Genomic DNA, 24,167 nt, shown 5'->3' on the forward strand with positions numbered 1-24,167 from the left:
CTGATCCGACTTTCTTTTAATTACAAAACAAAAACCTCTGTCTTATGGTGCGCTAGCTCCAGTTTCCTGGAGTGCGTCCAGTCTTCCACTACGCGTATGGATAGCGCGACCTTTAACTCCACCTCTCTAATTGACTCGCCATAGACCTCAAGAATTATATCGTCGGCGAAGCCCACAATCACCACCCCTGGAGGGAGTGTTAGTTTTAACACGTCGTCATACATGGCATTCCACAATACCGTACCCAGGGGGGAACCTTGCGGTACACCTGCGGTAACTGGGACGCTTTTCTGATCCTCGTTTGTGTTGTACACTAGCATTCGATTCTGATAGTAGTTACCCAGAATCTTGTACAACGGCGTCGGCACTCTGAGGCTCTGTAGCGCTAAGGCTATGGAGTCCCAGCTGTCACTGTTAAACGCGTTCTTCACGTCGAGCGTGACGATCGCGCAATAACGAATGCCCCTCCTTTTACGTTGGATTGCAACCTCAGCCGTTCTAGTGACGGAGAGAATTGCATCCACCATGCGCGCGATTTAGTCAGGATGGTGAAAGTGGATCTTAAACGAGTTGCAGACTAGTCGCGACAAAATGACCTACACGTCCAGCTAAAAGTAAAGCACTGTTCGTCACAAGCCGACACCGCCGAACGGGTGGCTTAGTTCTGCCATTCCTGGAGTTGAAATGAACGGTCAGAGCATCGAATGGTCTAAAAGTCCTGCAAAAGAACTCCATCGGATGTCCGATGTTTTTATTGTGTCTAATCTGTGCTTCAATGTGTCAAAAAGAAGGGAGTTTTGAAACTGTCGATGTCACTGCTCGCTTCCCAGATGGTCTCTAGGTACGATGCTGGCCCAACCGGCCAGTCGTCGTAGGTTCGAGTCTCAGCTCGGGAGAGACTTCCAGTAGGATTGTAGCGCTAGCCCCGCAATTGCTTGGCTTTGCTTTCCTTCGTTGCTGCTCGGTGCCGCTGCTGGTTGCTTCTGCGATTTCCTCGCGTCTACACGATTGACCCGGGAGCTGAAGATACCGGAGACCAATGACGTCGATCTTATCTGCCGTCACGGGCTATTGATATCGATGACTAAGTTGATATCTGCCTCTAACGCCGACACCGGGGAGTCAGAATCAACTTCGGGTATCGACGTCAACTGTGTGCTCACTACAAGACAAGGCCAACCCCTCTCTTCTGGTCGTCTGTCGAGACCAGCGCTGCCGGTACCCGTATAACTGTCCCATAATGAAAAACAACATGTTGAGAGAACGGCGATTTAATATTATCCGTGAATTTTCGGATTTCCAGCAATTACATCCAGAACCAATGACCATAACAGTTTCATGGCGACACAAGTTTATCGTTGAAAACAAAAAAAACATGGATGGCATTGGTTTTACGTTATATAACTTGAAAAAAAAAAAAAAACAAAATGGGACAAAATATGCGGGTACATTTCAAAAGTACTCGCATATTTTGTAGTGCTGGGACTATCCGGATTAAAATATCCGGATATCCGACCTCGGATATCGGACAAATATCCAAAATCCGGATCAATCGGATATCCGGATATTATCCGACAGGATATCCGGATTTTCGGATAGTCGGATATCCGGATATCCGGATATTGTATCGGAGCATAGTTTAATGAGAAATATGTAAATAAATACTTACGAGAGGATGGGGGATTGTGGAAAAAGTCATTTTTCGCGTTACATTTCATTCGAACGTGCCTAAAAGCTAGAAAAAAAAAACTCCGGATATCCGGATAGTATATCCGGATATCCGACTATTCGATTATCCGTATCCGGGTATCCGGACATCCCAATAGTATTCGTTTACATATCCGTGATCCGAGCTCCGGATAACCGGATCACGAATATATCCGGTTAAAAGTCCCAGCACTAATATTTTGTCCCATCACATATAAATTCAACCAGCAACCGGCAGTATCATTGGCAACGTAGATTGTACTACAGAAAAACAACATTAGTCTAGGTAATTAAATGACATACTTCTATATGCCTGAAATTATCCGATATACACTAATCTGGAGCAAAATTATATGTTTGCAGTTTGTACCACTATGCAGTGGGACTGTAATGCGGGTACTTTCAATATGGGACAAAAACAACTTGGTATTTTTTCCAATGTTTTTCCATACAAAGGTATCAATTTTAATGTTTTTCCAGAAAATATGATAACAATTAAGTCGATTCCCGATGATAACTCAAAAGTGACCAAAATCAGTATGGGACAATTATGTGGGTACCGGCAGAGCGTTGCCAGGTCAATTTTTTAAAAATCTGGAAAAAGCAAAATTAAAATCTAGATCAAATCTGGCAGTCATTTTGTGGAGCAAAAAGTAATTTTTTCGGATAAAAGTCTTGGGGTACCCAACATTTGAAGTGACAAAATTGCAAAATTTTGCGCCAAATTTGAAGTGATGACCTTTTTGCGGAACAGAGAAAATAAAATCTGGATCAGTTAAGAAAAATCTGGATAACTGGACTTCAAATCTGTCTATCTGGATACATATTCAAAAATCTGGATAATCTGGATAAATCTGGTTACCTGGCAACGCTGGTCGAGACTCAATCGCAAATGCGTGGACGCCGAATCTGGAGGGCAGCCGATTGTGTGGCTTTTGTTCGGCTGCCGGTGATGCAAAATGGCAGATATACTCCACCAGGCCACCAGAAGTCCGGGCGTCCCAAGATGTCTGTTCTCCTCGTCTAACTGGGTCTGCTTGCACGCAAACTTGTGCTAGCTGGAAAGCTCCCTCCGGGAATCTTCAATACTACTCCATATCTGTACAGAACTTTTAATAATCTTGAGAATTATTTTATTTCCATACACTATTTTCTCACTATGTCAAAATATATATTTGACATTTTACCTATTTTATTCAAATACACAAATTAACATTTTTCCACTTTATTTACTACTACTAATAAACTTCAAATAACGCTTCAACAAATTAACATTTTTCCACTTTATTTACTACTACTAATATAGTTCAAATAACGCTTCAACTAACTCTTTGCTCTATTAACTGAGCTCTAGCTTTTACTTTAAACTCCTTCTAACTCTTGAACTTAATACACGCGCACTATTCTTCCGTTCAATCGTCCAGGACAGGAAGATCGAATTCGTGCCAAAGCCGAGCTTTATAAGCCACTAATCCCGGTCTCTAGACTGATGCTCCCGAATTTTACCGATGTTTGACGTTTGTTCGGGCTCCTCCCCAGCCAACAATTTGGTCCGTATATTTCAGTTGTTGCTGAGATTTAAGCACCCTTGTACAATCTGATAAAGTTGTATATAACGTTCTATATGAGCTTATAAGTACCAAAGTGGAGGCAATATACGTACCAAAATGGTTCGCGCAGTAGATATACAACTTTTTATTCCATTTTTTACAATTCTATAAAAATTACCTTTTGCATAAAATCTGAGGTATGAACAACTCTGTTTGCTACTTAGTACAATTTTATATTGCCATAATTCAAGCATACATACCATTCCGTTTCACCCGTATTGTGATTCTACTTCAAACTGAAACGCAGCAGTGTGTAACCTGTACTGCGAAAAAAATTTGCATTATATACAACCTTAATTTTCCATATAATAAAAAACATAAAATTGAGTAACAACAATTTTATTTAATTTTTTTAATGAGAAGTACGCGTGCCATTTAACTTTGTACATTTTTTGGTATGTTTTATAATTATCGAGGTTGGATGCGACATTTTTCTTTATTATATTTTACAAGGTTGTGTTCAGTCTCGAACCCCCAACTGATCGTAACGTTATCTGCTCTTATTCTCTATCCTCAGAGTCATTTTACGATGCTGCATGTCAACGAATTTTATCTAGTGCAGTTTAACGCCTGTAAATCGTATATAATGTCACTTATTGTCTTCAATGTTGACCCAAATCTATTTATAGACTCTGGTGTCAATATGTAATTCAATATTGCCTCAAATACGAAGGAATAATAACATGCGATCTGCATTGACCTTCTTTTTAACTGTTAGGCGATTCAAGCGATTGCAATCAACATGCATTAAAAATCTTTCAAGGCGTTGCCCATGTTTATGTGAAACTCGACTATATGTGCCATTTTATTGGGTAATTTTTTTTAGTCAAAACTGCGCCAACCCAATTCTTATCTTTTAGGAACTAGATTTTAAAAACCAGAGTTGCTGAAAGGGACATTTTAATTTAAATTGAATTTGACAGAAAAATGGTTAGATTCTTTTCTATTCAACGATTTCGTGTTTCATAATAGACGATTTTAACTGTCACGAAAAAGTAAATTGTATAAAATTCATCATGCAATCCTCTTACAACTGTTATAGGGGTTTTCAAGGAATATAAATATCAACGTGGATCACATAAATTAGAAATCCTACAAGTTTTCACTGCGATTATGTTTAGCACTGTAGACAACTCTACTGCGATGAAACCTGATTTTTTGTGTGCATTTATACGAGAAACAATATGCAGTCTTATATCACGGACTGTACGACCCATATATGATGAAATATAACTTGAACTGGTTATAACATGAACTTTATGCAATTTCGATTGAAACTGGATGTTTATTCGATTTTTTGTGGTCCCCGTGGTTCTGTGGTTAGCGATGTCGGTCGGCTAGCTCTCCCACATGGTTGTGATATCGGGTTCGATTCCCGATCGAGTCGAGGATCTTTTCGAGCTGGAAATTTTCTCGACTCAGCACTGGGGCACGGTGTATCGTTGTACTTATCCTACACATACGAAATGTGCCAAAAACAATATCGATAACGAATTCTCTCAACTAATCTAGTTGATCGAGACCGCTATTAGCCCCAAGGCTAAGCGTGCGATATTGTTTATACGATTTTGTATTGCCATTTTTATACGATTTCTGGTTATCTGGGACGTTGTTGGCAACCCGTTCCTAATAACATCATCTGCGAACTACCACTGCGAGAAAGAAGAGGTAGAGCAAAAGAGCTCCATGGTGTAGCCACGAGCAGTATTCTGCAACTAAACGGTAATAAGTTGCTGAGCTGTTAGACATCTTTGGAGATAATGCTGAATAAGCCGTTAAGGTTATTTATGGGCATACACGACGTGGTAGTTTCCGACGCTGATCACCAATTGTTGCAACTAAGACCTCTTCCTTACGATACGCCAACTCCAGTTACCTGAAGTCTTCGACTAAGCGCATAGAATGGGGGGCCGTTGATTTTGTTCGACTCGCCGTAGACCTAGATTTAGTAGACCTAGGGTTATATCGTCTGCAAAGCCAACGATCACAACCCCTATAGAGATCTTTAGCTTCAACGCACTGTCATACATGACATTTCCGAACATTTTCGTGTTGTTAACTAGCACTCCAAAATCTGAAACAGCGGAAGAATCTGAAGCACGTGGCCTATGTAGACCAAACTGGCACAATTGAACGCATTCCTCACGTCTAGCGTAAAGATTGCGCAATAGCGGGTGCCCCTTCTCCGTCGCTGGAGTGCTACCTCTTCAGTCTAGGTGACAGACAGGCAATAAAAGTAGCCTCTCCCTTGTAACAATATTGGTTTTATCAAAGTTTTATAGCGCTTAATACAGTCAAAATAGCGCTATAAAACTTTGATAAAACCAATTTTGTTACTTGAGTCTGCCTCTTCCATCTTTTCGGAAGAGAGGCAATTCACATTTTGAATGTTCTGCAGGTTTACGTGAGACCGATGTGTCAGTTCGTGGCATGGAAAGAGTCTACAATCATCGCTGGTGACCGTTCTGCAGGTTACAACACGTTCTCGGTCTGGACGTGGTCTATCACATCGTCCTCAATTCGTATTCTGTTTTACTTTAAGCAGCACTTCGAAATATTCTTCCCGCCTGGCAACTAGCATAGACCATCTTTGTTCTTAACTGGTGCTAAAATAGCATCGTTTGGCGTATTGTTGACGATTTTAAAGAAATTCCTCACGTCGTCTCTATGAAAATTTTCTTCTGCTTTTTAGGCACATCCTGGACCTGTTTCCATCTCGCGTTTAAACAGTGTCCCACATCAATTTGCATCATGGAAAAAACGCTGTAGGGAATTACCCATTAAGTATTTTCTCTTGAAAGTAGAAGTAGTTTGTAGTGTATTGTTTACACTGTATTTTTATCGCTGTCAGTTTCCCGAAAAATGGAAAAAATGTCGTCACACAAAAGCAACGCTGCGAATTGATTTTGCGCAAGCACCTAGTAAACCCACAACTCCTTCATCGGGACATCGGCAAACAACTTGAATCGTGCAGTCGACAGTGAGTCGTGTGATTAAACGTTACTAAGAAACACTGAGCATCAATTGGAAGGAGAAAGGCGGTCAGAATGGATGTTCTTTTAAAGTTCTTAGCATCACAAGCGTGTCGTGAAAGCGTTTTAGCGGAATCCCAAAGCTTTCGTGAGAAAGGGGTCCGAAAAGTTGAATCTGTCCAAGTCTTCTGTTCAGAGAGCCAAGAATCGTGAGGGACTGTATACGTACAAAGTGCAGAGAGCGCGTCAATCGTGACGAACGGCAAAATGCGGTGAGAAAGTCAAGAAGCCTCGTTGTCTCATCATGGATGACGAGACGTCAAGGTTGACTTCCGGCAGCTTCTGGGGCTACTGTTCCTCACCGCCCAGCATAAATTTGATGTTTCGGAAGAAGTAAGGAAGCAGAAACTATCAAAGTTGGCCAAGAAAAGCATTATTTGGTAACCAATCTGGTAAATGGAGGATGCAGTTCGTGACTACTTAAAGAAGTGCCTACAGAAGCGCCTGCTTCCTCTGTTGAAGCAACATGAGGAACCTACGATCTTCAGGCCGAATCTTGTCAACAGTGTTACTTTCGTAACCGTAAACATGAACCGCTCCTTCCTTTAACGCACCAAAGCTAGGGCCCATCGGAAAATACTAAGCTATTATGAAGCAGGCGCTACGGCAGCTTCCCGAATAGTTAAAATCTGAGAGAGATATGAAAAAAGTGGGTTTCCGTACAGAGGCAACTGCTGCCAGATGTTGCGCAGAAGCTATTGAGTGGAGTTTAGCGTAAGATACGAGTGTACGATTATGGTATTGAACATGAATGAAATTAATATGTCAAAAACTCACCAGGTTATATTTTATTGTGTAAAAGTGAAAGTGGGACGGTTGACAAAGCAATTTTTACAGCGTTTTTTCTGTGATGCAATTTAATTAGAGTGTCTTCATTTGTAATGTTGTTCGTTTCTTTCATCATGTTTCTGGGCATTATTTGAAGCTATGTCGTGAGCCCATAGTCGTTGGATGCTAAAAAGACGTTGACGTCTGGAGCTAGCTCAGAGTCCATGTTGGACCCTTTGAAGGACCTGACATCCATGATGTCCGAAAAGTGTCTGTCATCAATCAAGTTAGGAAGATGTCGGACCAATCGAGTGCCTCGAGGTGTGCCAAGAGCTCCTTAAGTATAAAATAAAACAGAACCTAATTCCGTACCAGATACGAAAACTAAGTATGTACAAAATTTAGTTAAATACTAAAGTAGATTTACCATATGATTTTATTTGCGAAATTTTGAGTACGCTAGTAATATTGAAGCCGCCGTGACTTGCCAATTTTTTCGCCAATCATATACAGAACTCCCATCGGATGTCCCGTTAACGGCTGAGGGAATATTGACGCATCGACGACACGAAGACCCTGGATCCCGTACACTCGTAACGCGGGATCGACCACGGCGGACGGATCGCTTACCGGTCCCATTTTACACGTTCCCGCCTGGTGATGGGTTGTTGACGCAAACTGACGAATGCAGCACTCCCAATAGCTGTCACTACCGAAGGGATTACTTTCACAGCCGGCTACTGGCATTCGGCTTAGTTTTGAGCCATACTTGGCTAAATGGTACGATTCCCCTAAACGAGCTGCTAATTTCATGCCTCTAACGAATGCTTCCATGTCTTCCGGGTTGTCCAAATAGTTTGCGTTTATCCGTGGATGTTCGAAAGGGTTTGTACTCTTGAGCATCAAACGACCTCGGCTTTTGGCGTGCAGTAATATAAGATAGAAAGAAAAATTGTCGTTGTATGGGCTTTTGGCGAAGTTCGCATTGTACAGCGCTTCAGTTATTCCCAGCAGTTGGAAGGCGCGACTTGAGTCTTCACGGTTTATGGATGCAGATGCGAGCAGGATTTCGACATCCGGGTAATTGGATGGATAACTTGAATCAATTGTTTTGAGAAACGATATCGCCTCAAACCTTCCGGGAACCGAAAACGGACCGGTTCCGTTGGCTATATAATCTGCAAAATGTTGAGCAGTACTTTTGCTAAGATCCATCGTAATTGGTTGATCAGGATAAAAAGTAAGATTGGGATAGAGGTTGTGGTCATGCAAGTTGTAGCCAACATCGAGTGATTTGATAACTGGAATGGAGAGGGATTCCAGATGTTCTCTTGGTCCTACACCAGATAACATCAATAATTTAGGGCTTGACAGAGACCTCGCTGACAAAATCAATTCTTTTCTTGCGAGAACGCTGAAACATCTCTTGTTTTTTCTCGAATTGAACGCCATAAGCAATCTTACTCTTTGGATCGATTAATATTTTGGAGACAAATGATTTTACCGAGATGTGTAGATTGGGCCGATTTCTCACTGGATGCAAATAGTAACGTGAAGCACTGTACCGCTGTCCGTTTATCGTGGTTGATCGTAATTTATAGAATCCGACAGGTCTACTATCTTTGGGGTCAATTTCTTGATAGCCAAAATCGTTCAAAGCTTCTTCGAAAGCAGGTAAAGTTTTTGTTTCATACGAATTTTGTGACAGCTGGACATAACTGTTTTCGGCTTTGTGAAAAAATGGCAATACATTGTCATAGCTCCAACCGTAGTTTCCTGCTTGGGACCAACTGTCGAAATCCCTTTGATGTCCTCTAGTGTAGATCATTCCATTTATTAGCGTGCACCCACCAAGGCCAGTTCCTCTGGGCCACCAGCAAACACCATTTGGCAACCCTGCGCATGATTGGTTCATCGGTTCAGGGTAATAGTTCCATAAGTATCCTGAAAATTTGTGTTTCCAGTATTAAAGGAGTTGTTTAATTTTTCTGCACCGACCTGGCTGTTGAAGAGTTAGGGATTGAGTTAAAGGTACACTTAAAATGATGTTTTCTTCTTTTCCAGCTTCTCATTCTCTTCTTTTCCAGTAATACATTCCAACGAGGATTTTCTGTCAGGCGATTGGCTATTACACAACCTGCGGGTCCTGCTCGTATCGTATTCGCCGTTAAATGACACAGTATCCGGAACCTGGGCGGTCGCTTTTCCATAGAGATATTCTGTACTGAAGTTGTTGAACGCACTATCAATCACTCTGAGAGAAGCTTCGTTGCTAATAGCAAGCAACATCGGGAGTAAACCGGCCACCGTCATAGTTGTCTTCGGAATGTTTGGTTACGGCTGTGACGCTCTGTAGATAGCCAGTAGAAGTTTCGTTTCCGGAAGCTTGGGAGGAAAACGTAACCTCAATAATGTCATGTACAGGGCGATAGCAGTTCATTTAAAAAATGCGCTTCAGTTAGTATATATTTGATAGTATTTACGTAGCTGCTAAATTCAGCAGGGATGTTACGCAGCATCTGGCATGAATTATTTACGTTTAGTGTCACTAAATTTGCCATTTTAAATAATATTCTGGTTGGATTGGTAGTCATTTGATTAAGTTAACATTTCAACTACTATGAAAGTGAAAAACATATACTTTTACTGACTAGATAAGGGTACTAACCTAACGAAGTTATTGTCATAATTTGTACGTTATTACTGTAGCAATATTTTCAAGAGTTTTCGATACTGTTCGCCCAATATTTTTTCACCATATCGGCGGCTTTCTCACCAATCATGTACACCACACCATTGGTGTGTGCCGCAGGTAGAAATGGCATTATCGACGCATCCACCACCCGGAGATTCCCTATTCCGTGTACCTGAAGCTCTGGATTGACTACAGAATCGCTATCGCTGACTGGACCCATCTTGCAGGTACCCGACTACAAACAAAAAAGTATCATATTTCACGACATCTTATAACGCGTTCCATCATCGCTTACCTGATGCTGAATACTGGCGCCTATTTTCCGAACACAGCACCTCCAGTACTCGTCACTGCGAAACCGTTCGTTTTCGCAGCCGAAGAATGGAGTAGACAACAGTTTCGCCCCGAAAGGTGCGAAACTTTTCGATTCCCCTATTTGAACTGCCAACTTGATTCCTTCGATCATTGTGGACATATCTTTTGGGTGATCGAAAAAGTTACCTTCCATGTGGGGCCAATTGAAGGGATTTTTGGTCTTCAGATATAGTCTTCCACGGCTCCGGGGTCGCATTAGTACCGGTGCTATTCCAAAAGCATGCACACCTCTAACCGATCCGTAGGTTTTACTGTAGAACTCCTTGGTCATCCCGAAGGTATGCCGCAAGGAGCCTGACTCATCGTTATTAACGGCGCCTGTTCCAAGCACAAGTTCCATATCAGGATAGTCCAGTGGCAGGTCAGAATTGTTGGTTTTGACAAACGCTATACCCTCAGCTCCACCAGGAACGGTGAACGGTCCCTTGCGGTTAATCATATAGTTTAGAAAGTTTTCTGGCCGTCGCATGTCTTGCTCTCTTATTGTGACAGGTTTATTGACCGTGAAAACCAACCCCGATAGGGTGGTGTGATCCTGTAGATTATAACCAACCTTTAAATCCATCAGCGTAGGAATTGACAGCGATTTCAAATGCTCTCTCGGACCAATTCCAGAAAGCATTAATAGTTGCGGAGATGCTATTGCTCCTGCTGAGAGTATTACCTCTTTCGTTGCTTTAATCTGATAGCGTTGTTTACCTTTAATAAACTCAACACCATAGGCTGCTTTAGAATCTGGATCGATAAGAATTTTCGTCACCCAAGATTTCATCGAAATGTGTAGATTAGAACGATGGGCAACAGGACGTAAGTAAGCCCTGGAAGCACTGCATCGTTCGCCGTTGACCATAGTCGCCAGTGCTTTGTAGAATCCAAGCTGGATTTTTTCGTTTGGGTTAATTTCCTGGTAACCTAAAGCTTCACCTGCTTCAATGAAACACCGTAGCATGGGGGTTTCGTATGAGCTTTGCTCGATGTTTACATAGCCCTCCGAATTTGATTTCTGTCCTTTGATCTTTTCAGCTTTCTGGAAATATTTTACAACGTCTTTGTATCCCCATCCATAATTTCCTGCTTGTTCCCACTCGTCGTAATCTCGCTTATGTCCTCTGCCGTATAAAAGAAAATTTATAAGGCTCGTTCCTCCAAGTCCGCGACCCTTTGGCCAGTAGCACACCCCGTTCTCCAATCCCAAGCACGCATTCTCCATCGGATCCGATCGATAGCCCCAACTGAATCCTGTAACATCAAAAGAAAAGATTTGTTATAAAAACAGTTACTGTTTGAGCGATGAAAGTACTGACTCGTAGCTGTGGTAAGTCCCGCCGTTAGGGGGACGTTAACAACCAAATTTTCCTCGTTGCCAGCTTCGAGCAGCAGTACGGTCCAGTTTCCGTTTTCGCTAAGCCGATTGGCCATCACGGATCCACCGGAGCCGGCACCAATTACGATAAAGTCATAATTGTTTCGAAATGAAACCGTGTCTGACACCCGGGAAGAGCGATTACCGTACAGAAATAAGAAACTTAGATTATCGAACATGTTCTGTAAGGGACTCTCCGGTGTGACGACGCCGATGCTGAGTATTAGAAGGAGGATTGGCAGAAACATCTGGAATGAAAAAATAGGTTTTCTACATAATCAAAAAGAAATTTATATTGACGATTTCATTTCTACACAAAAAGGGTTATAAGTCAGTTTTGTGTGTGCCATTTTTGATAGTTCACCACTGCTAAAAGTACCTGGTATCCATTTTTAAGGATTAATGTTTTGATAAAAAAAATAAAAAATGCTTTTGGAAAACATAAAAATAAATAAAATAGAAAGAAAGAATAGAAATTTTTTGATGACTTCTCCAATTCTATTCTGATGAATTCTATTATGTAGAGGTCCAAGTCGTCGAGCGGAAAATTTTTTCTTGGACTGTTAGTGTTGAGTAATTTTTAAGATTAACTAAAAAATGTTGGGACCTATATTTTAAAGCTGGTAAAATTTATAGTATTAGTCCAATTTAGCTTAAAGTTTTATCTAAAATTTATCTAAAAATAATATCACTCTAAGGAAATAATATGGTGGCCCAGAAAAAAATGCATTTGGAATCGACTGCTGGCTCTGCTGCTCATCCCGGTTCCGAAAATACTCATGTTATGTAGTTCATGACCAACTTTGGCTGTTTTCTAGCAACCGGAAGTTGCTACCCTCAATTTCAACATTGCATCTGCGGTTGATTACAGTCCTTCAGACATTATCGCGTTTCCAGAAATATCCGTCTTGGATAGTATTTGATCATTTTTGACTGTTTTTCAGAAACCGGAAGTCGCTACCTTGGATTCTGAAATTGCATCTGGAGTCAATTTCTGGGTATCATTTTGCTTCCCAAAATAATCCTAATGGGTTGTTATTGATCATTTTTGGAAGCCGAAAGTCGTCGTTTTCGATTTCAAAACGGCGTCTGGATAAGTTTTCCGGTCTCTGGGCATCAACTCGATTCCAGAATGAACATTTTTGGCTATATTCCAGCAATCGGAAATTGTCACTTCAGATTTCAAAAGAGTTTCATATAGATTACGGAAATGTCTACATTGGGTGGTATTTGAGTATTTCCGAAAACTGAAAGTTACCACCTTGGATTCCAAAAGGGTGTCTGAAGTTGATTTTCGGTCTCTTGGTATCATTTTGGTTCCCAAAATAACCATGATGGGTGATATTTAGTCATTTTTGGAAATCATAGGGCGCCCTCTTGGATCTCAAAATGGCGTCTGGACTTGATTCTCGTCTCTGGGCACCATTCGGGTTTCAGAAATATATGGGACGGTAATCGGCCATGCTGTTTTCCAAAAACCGGACGAAGCCATCCTGGAATTCAAAATGGTATCCGAAGTCAAGTTCCGGTCTATTATTATCATCCCGGTTCCAAAAATACTCTAATTGGATAGTGTTTGGCCTTTGATTGGTCGAAATCTGCGTTCTAAACATGTCCAGACATTTTTCACGTCAATACATAACAATTTTGTCGCATGATTATGGACACGTAACGAAGAAATCTGAAAACAAATATGGTAATGGTGCTTATTACGGGAGTCATTTCACAGTGAAATCAGAGTGAAGTGAATAAAGTCCTGTTACGGGATTCACGCAAGTGAGAATAACGTCACAAAGTGACATCTGCCGTGTAATCTGGGATATTATGAGTGTCATATCACTAAAGTGAAAACGAAAAAGGTAAGTTTAGCGTAGAATTATTTCACGAACATTTTGAATGGTGAAATGATCTCACGAAGATGGGAAACGTTTTAAAATCGATTGATTTGTGATCTAATGATAATAAATATCGGATTTATTTTCCAGTAACAAGACGAATCATTTTTTTGTTTGAAAATAATCGACTCTCTGGGACTTATGAATTTAAGAGCTGCAGCCAATGGAACGTAAGGGAAAAAATGACCTTCGACTTTCGTTTAGCGGTAGGGCACAACAGTTTCATCTTCTCGAAAAATGTCCTTATACTCTATTCCAGCTCAATAGACTTTCTGGTACTTAGAATTTTTGAGCTGAGAAACTCCCTCATTTCACTTGTCCTATTCTCATTTTCACTTCACTGTCAATCTCACTTCACGGAGCTAATTTTGTCACCTCACTTCAGGTGGAATCTAAAAGCGCAAATTAATCCACCTAGCGGTGAAATATAGCCTTTCTCATTCGAACTTGTTATTTGTTAAAATAGATTTACATAGAATACACCCTAAAGTGGCCAAATTCTGCCAAATTCGGGTTTTTCGACTTTCAGTTTCTGGAAACAGCTTAAAGGGACCAAATATCATCCATTATGAGTATTGCGGAAGCGTTATACCCAGAAATCAACCTGGGACGCCATTTTAAATTTCTAGATAGTACCTTCCGATTTTTGGAAAACAAGCTAAAAGGGACAAACATTAGCCAATATTTTCCAGGAACCGGGATAGTGCTCGGAAGCCGGGGTGAACTCTATACTTTACTTTGAAATCCGATTTTGCAGCTTCCGATTTCTGGAAAATATACTGAAATAGTCAAATACAATCCAATGAAAGTATATCCACTCGTTGGGTTCTAGAATATTGGTGTCATATATAAAGATATAATTCAAGTATGATCGGTCCAACCATTCTGGAAAAATTGAGTGAGCTTTGACCAGTTTTGTCTGAATTGGTTGTGTAGTTTCTGAGATAATGATTAATAAAGTTTCGTGATATTCACATTTTAAAACACGGTGCCTAAACTAAAAATCCGATTACAATGAAATTCAATAGGGTATTATAAGGCCACTAGACCTTTCATTTGCTACTGATTTCGTGAAAATTAGTCTAACCATCTTTGAGAAAAGTGAGTGAGTTTGAACAGGCTTTGGTATAAGCTTTGCTTCTGTTACGTGATTTCACATTGTCATAAATAACGGACAAAGTTACCAAACGATTACAATGAAATTCAATAGCAACCTATGGGACAACTAGACCTTTCGTTCGAGACTAATTTCGTGAAAATTGGTCCAGCCATCTCTGAGTAAAATGAATGAGTTTAAACAGCCTCTGGAAAACATTTCTTTGCATAACTTTTGAACCATATGTTTATTTCATATGAAATTTATAAGTTGAAGGTTCTGGAGATAGCCATCTTTGATCATTTGACATCTGTTTTGTTAAAATCGGTTGTTTAGTTTTTGTGATATTGTTATTCCATGATTTTGACATTTTTATACATAACCTCTAAACTAAAAATCCGATTACAAAGAAATTCAGTAGCAACCTATAACGCAACAAGACCTTTTATTTGCAATTAATTTCATGAAAATCGGTTCAGCCATCTTTGAGAAAAGTGAGTAAGAAAAAAATGCCCATACACACACACATACATACATAAATACAGAAAATGCTCAGCTCGTCGAACTGAGTCGAGTTCATACATACAGAAAATGCTCAGCTCGTCGAACTGAGTCGTGTGGTATACGACATTCGGCCCTTTTGAGCACATTCATACCTTTAGGTTTTGTAGTGATTGCTATACCGTTCCAGGAGAAAGGCAAAAAGTGGAATGAGCATAAGAGTGATATTTATTTCACCGTGAAGTGACTCCCGTAATAAGTACCAATAACATGTTCAAAAACCCTTGTAATCAAATTTACATGAGGATAGTAATTGAAGATTTCTGTGTTACAAATAGTAAAAATCGTTGCCCACACCAATATCTTAGAAACTTACTCGATATAAATTTCCAAAATGAACTATTCAATGGTATAAAAATAATGAAGATCAATGAAATTCACCCTTTGCTTCGCCACTGAGATACAAAGAAATCAATGTCACAGAAATATATCTCGCTTTTGAGAACCCTCGTGATCAGTCCTGGGCTGGAGAACGTCACGTCGGTGATCGACTCCGCACCATTCCTGCTGTACGTACATTTGATCTCAACGTTGGCCAGATTCAAGTTGAGCTTTGTCAAAGCCTCCAACAGGATCTGACCCCTCTGATTCGTAAAGCGACTTTCCCACTCAACAGCCCAAGCGTTGAAGCCGTGAGCCACCACCAATGACGTGAGGCCCGTTAGCTCGACTATCTGGATGAATCTTTCGGTAGACCAATGTGGCGGAGCAAAGCAACTGCAGTAGAACACTTCGATCACCTTGGCAACCGCGTACCCTTTTTTTTAAGTTGAAGCATCTTCCTGAACCTGCGCGTCGTCCTTATGGCCGTCATGCTGGACTTATCCGCATCGCATGGGTAGCTGGAGCTTCACTTAAAGTGTTTGGTGTCCCGTTTTCCTGAACATACCATGCACATGGGACTCCCCGCAATCCTTCGCTTTATGGCCAGCGCCACCGCAAAGCCTGCATAACTGGCTTCTATCGGGCCCCTTGCAGGTCCAGGATGTATGTCCTCCCTTCTGAAGCAGCTGAAGTAAACGTCAGGTTGCTGAAGTATACCCAGAGGGCATACTGACCAACCGGCCTTGAGCTTGCCTTCCTCCATAGCTAGGTCCACGTCTGCCGACGCTAGTCGGAAGGTGGCCACCTGGGTCCCCGCTGGACTCTTCCGGGGACGGATTGACTCATTGGCCACCTCCACCCGCACTTCTCTTTGAAGGCTTGCGCGACATCGCACTCCTCGGTGATTTCGTCCAGGTTTTTAAGCTGGAGAGTCATCTCCGAGGTGAGTGTCTGAACCTGGCAAAGAGGTGGTCTAGGGCTTGCTAGAATACCGCCTTGTAGTTAGCGCCCATTTTTCCCAACTTTTTTCGATGGCCTTGACTAGAATGGTATCGTCAACCGTTATATTCAGTCTGGAGTGTTAGCCTACCCGCCACCGGGTTTCTGCGAAGATCACTGAATGCCACCTCGCGCAAAGGGATTCGGTAGTCCCTTTGCACCCGTTGCTTGTTTTTTTATTTGGATACATTCTTGTTAATTGGGTCCTCTTCCGGCCGCTATCCTTGTCCATGATGGTCCATGATGATGGTGGTCTTTGCCGAAGCAATGGCTAGGGTAGGTCGCTCATAGCGTCTTATGAGTAACTATGACGCTCCAGACCGGCGTTAGTCAGGAAAGGAAATCTGTTCCTAAAACTGATTCAATCCATCTGATCTGATCTGATCCTTAAACCTTATCCTCTCGTGCCTGATTCGATCAGGCAATGAACGCAAAAAGTACTACATGGCCTGCCAGGTTTTACGGGACGGAGACCCCTGCACCGGGCACCACCATGCCGTTTCAAGCCGCTGTTACGCGACTTTACTAGGGGAACACGATGTGGGTGCCAGCCCAGAGATCTGGTACTATAACGAATTCCAAATGAAGAGCTGCGTAGCTGCAAGGTTACAGAGTATGCTTTAACAACCGAATGGTCATAGGTTCGAATCTTAGTAGAACCAAGCCATTCGTTGGCAAAAAGAACTTCAAGTATTGGTTTATTCTCAGGCTCTTCCACACAAAATCTTCTCTCCAGACTTAATAAACACTGTTCTAGAGGTTCGATTATATCAAAGGCACTATAACACGTTATACGCTGGTAAGCCCTATTTAGAGTTCCAAGCGAAGTGAAAATCTCATACAAAATGTTTATTTTTTCACGCTCGTGAAAAATGCAGCCTGCAAAAATTTCACTTCGCTTGGAACTGTAAACAAATTCGATCCAGCGAAATCGAAGGTTGTGGATCTCATCTTTTTCACTTGGGTTTTTTTTTCACGCATGCAAACGCTAGTGAAAAAAGCAGTAGCAAGCGAAAACTTGCGTGTATTTCTATTTTGTCAGTTGCAGCCAATTTTCACTTTGCTCGGAGTGTAAACTAGTGAATTTCGCTTCACATGAACTGTAAACTGCAGGCTGGTGAAATACCTGCGTGTTCCACAAACGGGTTTTCACAACAGATTTCGCAAGCGAAAATTTACGCTTTTTCACTTGTCAAATTTTTCACTTCGCTTGGAACTGTAAACTATGCTTTAGAGTTATAACTTGCAGGAGAACATGATAGAGTCGATAAGGAAGGAAGTAGGTTACTTAGTCTGAATAAAAGAAGACAAAAAGCCCTAATGGGCGAATTAGTGTACTTTGGATAATGGGAGCGACATTGCTCTCTCCGTCGGAGGTGCTGTGGAAACATGTGACTTTGCTCAGTGCCCGACCCCTACAATCCCTAAGCGATACCCGCTGCTGGTCTGGGACAGTCGGGTACTGTCAGTGGTCTCGCCTCGCGCTGACTTGGGTGGCATACAGCTCTGCCAAAAATCAGCTGTTTATTAGGAGTTTACAAAAACAAATTTGCTTCCCTCTCTTTACCACGCTATTGACATTGATAAAATTCATAATCGTACCGAATTTAATAATGAACGATTCAGCGATGGTAAACTCATCAAAGGTTGACATCGTTCACCTTTCCCCCTACCCCCGTCTCATCCTTGCAACATCGTTGAAATCTAGAAAAGTCTCAAATGACACGTAAATTCGCAAAAGTACGCTTCATACTAAATACCTTCATATATAAAATCGCCTGGTTGTCGTGGAAGACGTTTTTAAGTTAACTTGCCCACGCTTCGGACCGTTAGTTTTGGTAGTTATGGTTCTTTTTTGTTCTTTTGGTCTGGCAAAAGCAACACCAGCAAATAGCAAATATTCAAAGCGAATAGAAATAACAATATTTACATTATCCATTCTCGCTTTAGTGGAAACAACAACACGATGTGTTGAGTCGTTTCGTTGCACCGATGCACCTTGACTGGTATCACCATTAATCCACTTACCGGTTTGATCTAGTCTATCTCATACAAGTTTGATTATTTATCAAAAAAAAAAAAAAAAAACCGGATCTATAGAACACCTGCATCTAATCTTTAAAATGTTCGATTTGACGATTATAACTTTTAGGTTCAAACGTAGACTACACAAAGTTACAATTCAAATGTGAATTGTTTTAATTCATGGTTTACGGTAATTTTATAAATGTCATACCGGGTCCGTGAAGTTTTATCATGGGCTTTTGAAGTACTTGTGGTTTTTATTGATTACCGGTTCTCACGAGTGAAATCCTCCATAGAACTCTATCATCAATAAGTGTGAAAGATCTTATGAGCGTGATTGCAGCATTGATCAATACTACACTGGTCAACACAGGTGTGGCTCTAATGCTCAAACTAGGAAAAAATGAAAGATTTTATGATTTTAGCCATCTATGTGAGTTTGGTGCCTCCAACCACTAACACTTTTTTTCAGAGAGTTAAACGAGCTTTCTCGCAAACATAACGTTGAAGCGACGAACCCGGCGAGCAATTACTATGCGCACTCTCACGGAGGTTGATGTGTTTTGGTAATGGCTAGGGCATCAATATTTACAATAATAATTAAATAGCTATAATACGAAATTAATTTCGGTTTAGTAAAATAAACTAGAATGTAATTAAGGTAAATTTGCAGATGCTGAAACAAAATAATTTTGTTTTTAATTCCGATCGCAAGCGATTTTGAAAACAAAATTCTACATTTCAGAACACATTAATAACGTTTTTGCCTTTCTCCTAGAAAGGTATAGCAATCACTGAAAAAACCAAAGGTATAAAAGTGCTCCAAAGGGTTGAATCTCGTATATCAATCGACTTAGTTCGACGAGCTGAGCATTTTCTGTATGTGTGTGTGTATGTATGTAACAGTCTCCCAATCTCACTCAATTTTCTCAGAGATGGCTGGACACATGAAACTAATTGCCAATGAAAAGTCTAGTTGCCCCATAAGACCCTATTGAATTTTATTGCAATCGGATTTTTAGTTTCGAGGTTATGTATCAAAATGTGAAAATCATAAAACTTCATTATCTCAGAAACTACACAACTGAATTTCATGAAGATTGAACTTGTGGTTCAAAAGCTATGAAAAGAAACGTGTTCTGAAGACTGTTTAATCTCACTCATGTTTCTCAGATGTGGCGTGGCCGATTTTCATAAAATCAGTGTCAAATGGAAGGTCTAGTTGCCCCATAAGACCCTATTGATTTGTTTTGCAATCAGACCATTACTTTGCCTGTTATATTTAAAAATGTGAAATCCAGCTATGAAAAGGAACATATTCCGAAGACTACTTGAACTCACTCACTTTTCTCAGAGATGGCTGACCCGATTTCCACAAAATTAGTGTCAAATGAAAGGTCTAGCTGCCTCATAACACCCTATTGAATTTTACTGTAATCGAACTGTGAAAATCACGCTTCAGTGCATCATTACGATTCCGGAAATACCCATATTGGGTGGTATTTGGTCACTTTTCTCTGTTTTTCAGAAACCGGAAGTCGCCATTTTGGATTTCAAAATGGCATTTAGAGACAATTTCTGGCCTCTGAGCGTCATTCTGGTTAAAGAAACACTCATATTGGGTGGTATTTGGTCATTTTCGGCTGAGTTCCAGATACCGGAGGTCGTCATCCTACAATCCAAAATGTTGTCTAAAGTAGATATGTGGCTTCAGTGCATCATAACAAACCCGGGAATACCCATATTGGGTAGTATTTGGTCACTTTCAGCTGTTTTTCAGAAACCGAAAGTCGCCATCTTAGAATTCAAAATGGTATCTGTGGTCGATTTTAAATATATAATATTATTATATTAGGTGGAAATCGGCCATTTTTGGCGTTTTTCCATAAACCGGAAGTTTATCTTGCAATCCAAAATATTGCCTGAGGTCGAATATGGGACATATTTGTTACCACTAAAAACATTCACCTGCCAAATATGGTTCCATTTAGTTGATTGGATTGCGAGATGTGCAGAAATTTGTGCTTCATTTGTATGGAACCATTATGCACATATTTGTTACCTATAAAAACATTCACATACCAAATTTGGTTGTATTTTCTTGATTGGTTCTTAAGCTGTGCAAAATTTGTGTTTCATTTGTATGGGACCCCTCTCTTGAAGAAAAGGGAGGGGTGTCGAACCATTATGGACATATTTTTTACCACTAAAAGTATTTACCTGCCGAATTTTGTTCCATTTAGTTGATTAGTTTTCGAGATGTGCAGAAATTTGTGTTTCATTTGTATGGCACCCCTCCCTTCCAAGAGAAGGAGGGGTGTCAAAACATTATGGACATATTTTTTACCACTAAAAGTATTTACCTGCCGAATTTTGTTCCATTTAGTTGATTAGTTTTCGAGATGTGCAGAAATTTGTGTTTCATTTGTATGGAACCCTCCCTTCCAGAAAAAGGTGGGCGTCCAAATATTATGGACATATTTGTTACCCCTTAAAACATCCACATACCCAATTCGGTTTCATTTGCTTGGTTTGTTCTTGAGTTGTGCAGAAATTTATGTTTCATTAGTATAGGACCCTCCCTTCCAGAAGAGGGAGGGGTCTCAAACTATCATAGGAACCTCTCTCAGCACCAAAAACCCCTACATACAAATTTTCACTTCGATTGGCTCGGTAGTTTTCGAGCCTATATGGTTCAGACAGACAGACAGACAGACAGACCGGACTGCATTTTTATATGTATAGATTACAACATCAATATTTTAGAACCTAAAGAGTGAATATTGTGAATTGAAGCGTTCATGTAAATTTATTGTTTTCACATAAAAGTTTGAATGAGAAAGGCTGGGTCTGACCGCTAGGTGGATTAATTTAGGTTTTTGTAATTCTCATGTATTTATTTCTTGTAATTTAATAAATACTCAAGATACGAAATTGAATAAAAAAATAGTGTTCTATTCTTCCGGGCTTCTTTCGTTATTTCTAATTCATTCGAAAATTTTTGCTCTTTATTGATTTTTAGTTTTTCGAGGTTTATACAATCCAAATAACATCACTACGAGGCAACAATATTTCCACCTGTAGGATATATTCTTTCTAAAGTCGCAGATGAAACATGATTGCAAATCTAATTCAAACATAGTCATAAACGTGTAATTTTTTAGCAAAGCATTATTGTTTTCTTTTCGATATTCTTTAAAAAAAGTCCCGTATTCCTTGCGGAGCAGTAGGGTATTGAACGCTTCGGCAGGTTTTCTACAGCAGTTTTATGCATAAACCTGCTGAAAAAACCACTTTCGAAGACGTCCGATACCCTATATTTTATCCTAAAAGTCAGTTCTACCCAAGAGTGAGCACTGCCAACCAAAAATTTAGCGCCGTTAATCGCTAATTCGCTAACCGGAAAAAGTAGTGTTCCTACTCCTAGATAATCGCTAAACAAGATTAGCGTAATATTCGCTAACTGCTTACTGTAACATACTTTTGTTATGAAATACTTTTATACTGAGAATCACTAGAACTGGTGTGCTATAATGTTACTTTGTGTGATCATTGGAAAGCTAAAAAAAACAACTTTTGGAATATTTTCGCTCGTGATGATTCGTTTCACTGTCTATGTTGTCCCTGATACAGGATTAAATCGGTAAATTAGTTTTGAAGGAATCGACAACACAGATTAAAAACAGTAGAATCAATAGTTTCATTAATATGCTAAATCTTTTTTACAACTTATCATAAATCATACTTTTCAACGCAACACAGTTCCGATTGAATAATTTTACATCTCCGGTTTGTTATCATGGATCTATTTTTGTAAAAAATAGAAAAAGTTGAAAGAATGCACAAAAATAAGGCCCATTTTCACTTGTTCATTTGCTCTCATTTAACAGTAGTTCAAGCAGAGGGGATTCACTGCTGTCAAATTTCATATATGTGTGCGTTATCGCAGATCATGACGTTTGTTGGTCCGTGACGTTTGTAACTATGAACGATAATGAGGAAAAAATCACTACACAACACATTCATAAAAGTTTTCCGCGGTTTCTCGAGTTTTGATAAAAAAAAAACGTTCCAATTCTATAATATTTCACATCGATCAATTTCATAACCAAAAAGAACAAAAACCAAAACAAACACCATGTTGCCGAATATGTTGGTTACACGATGTTTGACAGATAGATCCCCCCTGAGTTCAAGCGAAACCGGATGAACCAAAACACTGGTGTCAAAATCAAGATTGAAACGACAAACTAACACAATAGAGCAACTTTTGCTTCAGTCAGAATTCGATACGCGGCGATGAAATAATGAACCTTCAAAACTGCTTTCGATCAGCACCTGCGATGTTATGCCAATTAATTTATTAAAATTCGTTCACAGTACAGTCCTATCAAATGCTTATAACCATGAACTAAGATGAAAATAAATTTGTATTGTCGAGTTGAAAACATGAAATCATGAAATTCGATATTCTATAGCGGAAACACGCGGTATGGGCTACCTCATTTTCAGCACACGTTAAAGGAGTTGAGGCACGTATTTTCTCAAATAATATCTAACTTGTTAACTATGAATAATATATTTTCTCCTTTTGGTTAGAATTTGAATAGCATTATTCAAAATCCGCACTTACCTCATCAGTTTGTATACTATTCTCAGCTTGAGGCAAACGCTTTTGCCAATTGTGGGCGAGTTTTATTTCGTAACAACCCAAAAATTCAATCAATGTGAATTATGAATATGCAGCCTTGACTTTCATCAGTAGTCAGCCTTTCACTTTTTCTGGCTATAGCTAAAAATATTTTTTTTTGATTTTTTTGAAAGGTTGACTAATTTTTAGAATGGTCTGTCCGTCAAATCTGTTGAAATTATGGATTCCAATGTGCCAGTAAGAACTCGCATCAGAATAAATTTGAATTTTTCTTGCAGTATCGGGACTCTTACAAAAAAATCGGAGACTAAAAACCTTGACCAAATGTCGACACATGCACTTGATTTTCTGGAATCCACTGTTTAAATAAATATATTCAAATATATTCTTCTAATCTTTAGATGTACGTACTTTCATTAGAATTCACTCCGTTTTTCGTTCACAATAACCAATCATATCTCGTATTCTTGAAGTAGATTCCTTCCTTCACTCTTGCCCTGCCTTTTCACTAAGTGGACACTAGTTAAAGTTTCGCGGCCAGCTGGTTTCAGCGCTGTTCCGATCGCGACGAAGTTGCATCTACTACTAAAGTTTTAGCTCATTCCGCAACCAGGCCTGCATTTTAAAAGTCGTTAATCGACGCTCTACGGGTCTCTAGGAGTTTATCTATGATTGGATAGCAAACCAACCGGTAGTACGAATGGTGTGACGGTGAATACTAGCCGGCATCCACTAGTGGGTATTTTACGAGGATCGGTTGCTAATACTATGCTGCGTGCTGGAGGTTGAACGGTGGCAGATTCTGCTATATCGGAAGGTTGGATGTTGCTCGTTGACTGTCGAGCGAGAGTGGTTTCACCGAAAAACTTCCGAATTTTTCAGTCTGTTTTATCGATTGTTTATTGATCCTAATGATGAACAGTTTTACATGGATTTAATGAGTTATCTGCCTTCTAATTTACCATGCCTCACGAGTCAGTAATCAGACATTATAAATCTTCCCAAGGCTATCGATACAGGAGCAATTTGTTATGGGTGGAGTTTGTGTGAAAAAAAAGCTTCAGTG

The 24,167-nt window shown here is 40.1% G+C and overlaps 1 protein-coding gene and 1 pseudogene across 2 annotated transcripts; both read right to left on the reverse strand.

Annotated features, from left to right (window-relative positions):
- Nucleotides 1-7,007: 7,007 nt before the first annotated feature.
- On the reverse strand, nt 7,008-9,048 carry LOC129731140 (glucose dehydrogenase [FAD, quinone]-like; annotated as a pseudogene).
- A 403-nt stretch (nt 9,049-9,451) lies between these two features.
- LOC129731139 (glucose dehydrogenase [FAD, quinone]-like) lies at nt 9,452-23,673 on the reverse strand. 2 transcript variants are annotated; one of them, XM_055690918.1, is made up of 5 exons: nt 23,513-23,673; nt 11,492-11,798; nt 10,108-11,426; nt 9,786-10,047; nt 9,452-9,502 (listed from the first exon to the last, which is right to left on the reverse strand). In XM_055690918.1, exons 1-4 carry the CDS (start codon nt 23,516-23,518, stop codon nt 9,835-9,837), a joined length of 1,845 nt encoding a protein of 614 aa, XP_055546893.1. In that variant the 5' UTR covers nt 23,519-23,673; the 3' UTR covers nt 9,452-9,502; nt 9,786-9,834. The 2 variants fall into 2 exon arrangements, with proteins under 2 accessions (XP_055546893.1, XP_055546894.1); XM_055690919.1 differs by lacking the exons at nt 9,452-9,502; nt 23,513-23,673 and adding an exon at nt 23,084-23,300 and having other exon boundaries at nt 9,817-10,047.
- Nucleotides 23,674-24,167: the final 494 nt, after the last annotated feature.

The sequence above is a fragment of the Wyeomyia smithii genome, chromosome 3 (assembly GCF_029784165.1).
Source record: "Wyeomyia smithii strain HCP4-BCI-WySm-NY-G18 chromosome 3, ASM2978416v1, whole genome shotgun sequence".
Taxonomy (NCBI): Eukaryota; Metazoa; Arthropoda; class Insecta; order Diptera; family Culicidae; genus Wyeomyia; species Wyeomyia smithii.